Source organism: Gekko japonicus, unplaced genomic scaffold (genome assembly GCF_001447785.1).
Source record: "Gekko japonicus isolate JY-2015 unplaced genomic scaffold, Gekko_japonicus_V1.1 scaffold340, whole genome shotgun sequence".
Taxonomy (NCBI): Eukaryota; Metazoa; Chordata; class Lepidosauria; order Squamata; family Gekkonidae; genus Gekko; species Gekko japonicus.
The window spans coordinates 635,685-644,058 of record NW_015161961.1 but is presented as its reverse complement, the minus strand read 5'-3'; the positions used below and the strand labels follow the sequence as shown (position 1 = coordinate 644,058).

Below are 8,374 nucleotides of genomic sequence, written 5' to 3'. Positions count from 1 at the left end.
GCAATGGTATTCCCAGTAGTCATATATGGCTGTGAGCGTTGGACTATAAGGAAGGCCGAGCGCCGAAGAATAGATTCTTTTGAACTATGGTGCTGGAGAAGACTCTTGAGAGTCCCTTAGACTGCAAGAAGATCAAATCAGTCAATCCTAAAAGAAATCAACCCTGACTGTTCCCTGAAAGGCCATATAATGAAACTGAAGCTCAAATACTTTGGCCACCAAATGAGAAGGGAGCACTCACTTGAGAAGACCCTGATGCTGGGAAAGATTAAAGGTCAAAGAGGACGGGGACGGCAAAGGATGAGATGGTTAGACAGTGTCATAGATGCAACGAACATGAAATTGAGCAAACTTCTGAGAACGGCGGAAGACAGGAAGGCCTGGTGTGATCTGGTCCATGGGGTCGCGAAGAGTCGGACTCTACTACTCTGCGACTGAACAACAACAACAACAAACAAATAATCCATAAGAGAACCTGTCCTGACTGCTAAGTTTGCTCAGGTGTCTTTGGTGAGATACCTTGTCAAAAGCCTTTTGAAAGTCCAGGTATATAATGTCTACCAGGTTATCGTCTATATGCTTGTTCACTTTCTAAAAGAACTCCAGAAGGTTGGCGAAGCAGGACTTCCCTTTTCAGAAGCCATGCTGATTTCCCCTCAGCAGGCTTTGGCCCTCTGTGCGCCTAACAATTCTATCATTGGTTACAGTTTCTACTAATTTGCCTGGGACAGACATTGGGCTTTCTTCTTTATGTGTTAATTTTCCGTGTAAAGGGAGGTTCCCCCCCCCCTGTGGAGGAGCATCCCATCATTCAACCCCCACCCACCCACTTGCAGTCTGAAATGATGTAGGCCAGGAGAAACTCTGCTGCTGGATGCTGTTGGTATATAAACTCTGCCTGGATTTTCCTGTCCAGCCACTTCCATTGTTTTGAAGAAGATGGCATAGCTTTTTATCCTCTCTGACTTGTTCACTTGACTTGCGTTTTAAAGGTTGGCCTACTTTCAGATCCCATACCAGTTTCTCTAACCTCTGATTTGTATTGCCAAGTTTACTAACTTTCATGAAACCTCTTACTTTAGATGAGATACTGCTTGAATATTTCATATAGAATGGCCCATCACTGGGTAGAAAAATCAGACCTATTTTGATCATACGCAGGCCCTGTAGTCTCTTGATTCTTCAAAATCTGAGACTGATTTGACATGTGTAATTGCCAGGTTCCTTCCAGTATCCTAACTGAACAGGTTCCTTCCAATATCCAGCAAGACAAGTTTGTATTTGTCTTAGACCACAAAGTTGAATTACTCATTCATCAAAATGAAAATATATCTAAATTCTCTGGTGTGTAGAGAAGAAGGCTATTACAGGTAGAAATATTCTTCTCTTGATAATGGGAAGATTTTAATCTGCGTTTGTTTGTTTTCCAACACATTCATGTGATGAGCCTTATTCTTCCTGAGCACATGAAGTTGGTTAGAATTTGGTTTTTGAAAGGTACAACAATCATTAGGTTGATGATATTATACAGAAAGAGACAGAAAAAATTACCTGCACCATTTAGACTGTGGGATATAATCGGGGCAATTCTGAGGATTGCCTTTCCTCATCCCTCTCCCTTGCAGTATTTTAATCAAAAATACTACATTGGCTCCTTCTGCTAAGTCTTCTAACTGAGGAAGTCTTCTCTATTGTAGAAGTTTTCTTTGGAAGAAGTCTTGGGAAAGGGTGTTTAAAAACCCAATCTGTTAAAGTCATCCTTTTATAGTTATAGTGATGCGGCAAATGAAACTCCATACAATTCTTCTCATTTGTGTTTATATTTAGAAAATCAACACACAATGCCAATTGATCAATGAGTGTCTCGTTATCGACTCCGCTGCTTTAGGTCAGATCTGTTAATTCCAACATGTTTGCATTTTAGTCTAAACCAAATAGTAGTTCCTCTATCATTGTTCCATTACAAAACTCCTAATATCCAACTCAGATTCATATACTATCTTTCACCCTCTCAGAATGGGGGGGGGGGATCAGTAAGCCACAAGTTTCAGAACATTTTACCATGGCACTGCCAGGCAATTCAGTACTCTGCAAGGACAGCAGACTTACTTATGAGATATTATAGAATTTCCATGCAAGCACCCCTTCCCCCAAGAGTAAACCATAAATTTAGGATGTAATCAGCATTACTTTATTTAAGGAACATCTTACAGTGAGGAAAAGGCCTTTATGATGTGTGTGTGTGGGGGGGGGGGGGAGGACAGCTAAAAATATGGATATGGCGTTTTATGCCCCAGATTTTTTTCTAGCAAAACTGGACCTTTCCCCCCCCCCCCCCCCCGAAGCTACCTGTGACCAATAAAAATCTGTTGACAGGGGTCAGAAAACCCTTGAGGACAAAAAGCCATGCTGCAGTGAAGAGGGGAATTAGGCAAGATCACTCCACCTGTTGTTAACAGAACACTATGGGCTGTCTTGAAAAACAAAACCAGCAGTTCCTAAGTAGAACGGCTTCCCCCTTGCTTCCACCCTACTCTTTACCTATATTTGTAAACAAATATAAGAGGTGCATGCCCCCCCCATGCATTCACCTAAGAGGTGGAATGCACTTGTTTATCTACAAGCAAGCTGAAAAATCGCATGGATTGTTCTGAAGCATCCTGTAATTAACACTGGCTGAGAGCCAGGACATTGCTGTTAACACCCCTAGTCTTGCTTAATCTGCCATGGGTTTTTTGATAGGGCAATTTTCTGTATTTACTGCTTTGGCTCCAGAGAATGGGAGAGAGCATTTAGGCTAGGCCTTTTTGCTTGCTGTTTAAACCAGCTGATGTGATTGTGAAAGCAATGATTGATGCCATAAAATACATCTTCTCTGGGTTCTACTGCATCCTTTCGGCTAGGCCTTTCTGTTTGCTTTTTAAACCAGCTGATGTTATTGTAAAAGCAATGGTTGATGCCATAAAAGACATCTTCTCTGGGTTCTACTGCATCCTTTGTAGATGCTAAACATTGGTCTTGATGAGTTCTCAGAGTAAGTAAATGGAACATTATGAAGTGATGTGCAGAACAGAGAAAGCAGGAAGAATGTCTGACCAGGATGAAACTTCTTAGATCTAGTCTATGTATGCAGCTTAGTCAGGGAAAAGAACACTGGATCCCTGTAATCCTTCTCTCAGGCTCTGCTTTCTGTGCCACCACCTGCAGAGGTGAGATGTAACTATAGGCAGGGCTTTTTTGATGGTGGCACCTTGCCTTTGGCGTGCCCTCCCCTTGAGGCCTGCCTGATGCTTACTTTACTTTTAAGTACCAGGTAAAAAAAATTTGCACATCACAGAGGCAGTTCCTAGCTCAGCTTGTTCTCTACTCTGCAAGTTACTGCCGCAGAGTGGCCTCCAGCCCCCCCCCCCGAGTTCTAAACTATCTAGATAGTTCACAGTGTTCCATCACACTGCAATGTGACCAAGAAATGGAGCCCAAGATCAGGATCAGGATGTGCACCATAGGTGCAGTGTTGTTTCTCCGCAGCTGGGGATGGTGAAGGTCACCAGGCGCAGGAGTGTATTTAGCATACCATCCAGCATGTCTCAGAGTTTCCTCTTTAAAATTTTTTTTCTATGTAATGAATAATTGCTTTTCCCTTTTGCCCAGGGAGGGGAGCGGTGGGATGCAGAGCACCTTTCTGTCTCTATATACTCTGGGTGAGATGGTCCTCCTGGACAAGGGTCTTCTTAACTCCGCTTTGTGACCCTCGCAATACAGATATCCTCCTTCAACCCTGTTATCGCCATGGCAGGAATTTTGCTGTTATTGAAACATATAATGCACAAGTGGGGACCCAGGAAGGTGCATCCTATCCCCTGCCTTTTCTCCCTCGCCCCCCCCCCGATCATTTTCCACCCCCTCTTTTTCTCTCTCCTCTTTCCTGACAATCTTACCCACCTCTCTTTCTCTCCTCCTCCTCCATAAGCCTCCCCCTCCCATATTTCTCCCCACCACCCTTCTCTGGCAGTTTACCCCCTCTCTTCTCCCATGCCCTTCTCTGTCAGTATTCCCCTCATCTTTCTCTTAACCTTGACCTCTTCAGCGGCAACTGAAGTCTGACCAATTAGAAAGGTGGGTGTTTTTTTTAAAAAGGACAACTAAGCTGGCGACTACAAAGTTATGCAAATGGGCAAGGAGGCTCCTTCTCCCCTCCCTGTAGTGGCTGGCTCCACTGGCCATGTATAACTTTCTCCTGTCTTCTAATCAGCCATACTGCAGGGAGAAGCAGCACAGGAGCGGGGGGAGGGGGGGCTTCTCCCTGAAGTCTGAGTGATTAGAAGCCAGGAGAAAAGTTTTAAAAGAGCAGCTGAGCTGGCAGCTACAGAGACTGGGTGGTGGTGAGAAGGAGGCTCCCTGCCCACTTGGCACGCCTCTCTGGTCTCTGCCCCCCCAGCTTCTTCCCCCTGCAAGCAGTAACAGCCACTCTCCCAGCTGCCCACCTGCTTCCTCCTCCCCCCTCCTGCAGCAGCAAAGGTTCTCCCAGCCACCCACCAGCTCCCTCTCCCCCCACGGCAGCAGCAGCAGGGCAGCCAGCAGAGCCCTTCAGAGCCACCATGTTGGCGGCAGGGCCCCCAGAAACTGCCACACCACCTGCAGGGCCCCCTTCTGGTAAGTGCTCTGCATGCACAAACAGAATGCTTTTGTACTGGGGGATTTAAACCCCCCAATGTATTTTTTAAAGTTTTTAGATTTTTTGTTGTTGTTGCAAACCTGGGATTTCCTCTAAGTTTGGAGAATATCTCCTTGGGCCCAGTCCATGGATTTAGGTACCTGTAGATTTGCCCACACTTGAGAAATACATATATAGATTGTTCCACTCCTGGTGGATTTATGTTCACTGCTGGAATTGTTCACATTGGTAGGGGGTCTTGTACCTTCGCTTACTGTTACTAGGTAAGTAATTGAATGTGTTTCTCTGGTTTTATTTTAGTCCCAAAGATGCGATCCGAGCATTAAAGAAAAGGCTGTCCAAAAACTGCAATCATGTTGAGATTCGTCTTACTCTGTCTGTAAGTACAACACATTTTTCCCTCAGAAAAGAGATTTTGCAACTCCAGTAATGTTGACATATGTGGTATACTGAAGGTCACAGGCTTTTAAGAACTGGCATGGTGGTCCCAATTTGCAGTTCCTTAGGAGGAGGACAAGTCAGTGTGGACTGACTTGGTTACCACCAACAAGGGAGAAAAATATGAGTTAGGGGCAAGGTTTGGATGCAGTATGTGGGAATGAGCAAAGAGACAGAAACACTAGACTAACTCATGCTCATTGGTTTCTGGTTTGATTTGGGAAATCCATTGAACTCTGCTTGATAAGCCTGCTCCCTGTAGCAAAAAAAATAAAAATGGTACACCTTAATTGTTGGGGCCAGCCGTGACTGGTGATGCATTCTGAAAATCTGGCAGTGCAGAGGCACATTATACTTCTGGCACACCATACTTCAACTTCATGAGACAGAGACTGCCCTTTTTGTGTTTAGTAGAATGCCACTTGGTTCTTTGTTGGAACTTTCTGCTTTCTACTATAATAGACAGAACTGGACCATTGCTTCCAGTAGAATCTAGAAAAAGTATTCTTTCTTGCCCTGACCTGGCAAGCCCAATCTTGTCAGATCTTGGAAGCTAAGCAGGACCGACCCTGGCAAGTATTTGGATGGGAGACCTCCAAAGAATACCGAGGCCAGAGGCAGGCCATCAAGCCACCTCTCTGAACGTCGTCCGTGCCCCAGTAGGAGTCACCAGAGGTTGCCATGACTTCCAGGAATGGGCGGGTGCGCGCACACACACAAAATGCAAAAAAACAAAAAAAAGTATTCTTTCTTGACCCCTGCCATCCCAGAAGGGGTGGGCTGAGAAGAGACAACGAGGGATGAAGGAAGAAGGAATGGGGTTTCACATGCATCAGGAGGAAAGCACTTGACCCATTTCCATCTCCCTATGTGGGTGTAGGGCAGGGGATCCCCAACATGGTGCCTGTGGGTGCCATGACGCCTGCCCACACCTTTCCCGGTGCCCATCAAGTACTTTTAGAAGGTGAGCGGGGCCATGTAGAGCATTTACTCAGCAAGGCTTCTGATTGGCCATTGGAGATTTGATTGGCTGTTCAGATTTCTAAACACGGTTTTTGGCAGCAGTTGCCACCACAGCACGAGGATTTTCCTTGTGATGGAAAGCAAGGCAGCAGTCCTTTTGTGGCTGTGCTAGAGCTGCCAGCTCCAGGTTGAAAAATACCTGGATGAAAAATCCCGGGGGAGTGGGGGGGGGGGGTGGAGCCCGAGGAGGGCAGGGATTGGGGAGGGGAGGGAGTTCAGTGGGGTCTAATGTCCTGGAGTCCACCTTCCAAATTGGCCGTTTTCTCCAGGTGAACTAATCTCTGTTGCCTGGAGATCAGTTGTAATCCCAGGAGATCTCCAGCCACCACCTGGAGGTTGGCAACCCTAGGCTGTGCCCACCATGCTGCGCCAGAATTCCAAAGGTGGCCGCAGGTTCCAAAACCTGCGGGCACCTTTATTTCAGCCTAGAAATGCCATTGTTTGCTTTCCGAAGACATTTCACGTTCAGACCCTGAATTTCCCATATTCCTCATGTGGTAGAGAGAAGATGCCTCTGAGCCACGTGCAGAGGGTCTGTTCTTTACCAGTGGAACCTCTTCCTTGCCCGACTGTATCTGGTATTTAGCATCTAATTTAGCAAAAGGCTCATTTCTGTGGTTCTCTTCAACTAAGCATGCATACTAAGGGGAAGGACTGGTTAGGAGTGGGTAATTTCATAACTTTGTGCTATAATGTTGTTTATCGGCTAGCTTTCGACTTTTGAATGCAACAACATCAAGACATTCCATAAAGTCTGATTCAGTATTAGTAAGCGCAAAGCAATTGTCTGTTGAGAAAACCGTTCTTAACCACTGATGGCTCTGTATTGCTATAAATAACTGTGGCAGGTCTTGAGGTCATAATTTAAAAAGGCTCCCTAAAAACATCAGGTAAGTGATGTGGGAGTGAAAAATGGTATAAATCATCTTCTTGACATCCTTGAGGTGACAAAAAGGAAGAAAAATAAGTGCTCTAGATTCCAGTAGCTATACTGTTCTTATAGCACAGAAACACTTTTATAGCAACTGGTGTTAAAATAATGGATGTAGTTTTTTGAGTTACACAGAACTCTTTGGCTGTTTGGGTTTTCAATCAAAACCTTTTTTAAAAAAAGGGAAGACGTTTCTAAATCAGGTTATGAAGTTTCCCCCTGTTATAGTCATATATGTAGTCTTAAGTCCTATGGTGAAGAAACACAAGTTGAGACAGATACTTAATTAGATGTCAATTAAAATAAAAGAGCAGACATCATAAATGCTTTTCAGTGGAATGTGCCAGTCTGGTTCTCCACCCAGAAAAGAACATAAAAGATCATAAGAAGGGCAACTGAGCAAAAAAAAAAGAAGAAGTAGAAATTATTTCACTTTAAAAGGATGGATAAATTCAGGGTGTTTTTTTTTTTTAAGTTATGTGGAAGAAGCTTGATAGATATGTACAGCATGGAAGGAGTGAAGAGAAATATTGCTTAAGGATACACGCTTGGATCCAAGGTCTGGTTTTTGCTAACTGAAATCTCTCTTACAGCAGAATGGAATTTTTCTGCCTCCAGTTGCCACCCGCTCAGTTCTATGAAATTATATTCTTTTGGGGGGGGGGCCCAGGACCCTCAGAAACAGTATAAGGGACAAATTGAGGGGAGTGAGAGGGGAGAATTGGCCAAACTTGCTCCCCCTTTCTGCTGACCAAAACCGACCTTGAACTCAACCCACAGGACTGATTATCCATTGAAGTGGATAGTTAGGCGGCTGATTTAAGAGATCATAGCTTATTCCTACCCATGAAATGGCTTACTCCTGGATCTTTTGATCACTAGTGCACTGTTGGTAAGGAGCTGGGGAGATATTGGGTTTGTTAGTCACTGCAAACCGTGTGGGTCAAGAATATCTGCACAGTGGAGACAGTCGTAAGGAGAAAACAGTTCCCTCATGCATTGCTTGTGAACGCTTGTTAGATGGGAAAAGAACAGACTGCTAGATGGACATCGTCCTGAGCCAGCGTGACACAGGTGTTACCTAGCAATGTTGCCTAACTTTTCTGCCCAAGTGGTAATTTAGGTCAGTGCTGTTATATATGAATGATTTGGTGCAGTATGGACTAATCCAGGGGTCCTCAAACTTTTTAAACAGGGGGCCAGTTCACTGTCCCTCAGACCGTTGGAGGGCCGGACTATAGTTTTTAAAAAAACTATGAACAAATTCCTATGCACACTGCACATATCTTATTTTGAAGTAAAAAAAA

The 8,374-nt window shown here is 44.6% G+C and overlaps 1 protein-coding gene across 1 annotated transcript in view; it reads left to right on the top strand.

Annotated features, from left to right (window-relative positions):
* TOM1L1 (target of myb1 like 1 membrane trafficking protein) overlaps positions 1 to 8,374 on the top strand; it is a 68,485-nt gene that overhangs the window by 8,876 nt on the left and 51,235 nt on the right. Inside the window, exon 3 of the mRNA XM_015429542.1 lies at positions 4,976 to 5,054. Coding sequence (XP_015285028.1) covers positions 4,976 to 5,054 — 79 coding nt within the window. The remainder of the gene's footprint in view (positions 1 to 4,975; positions 5,055 to 8,374) is intronic.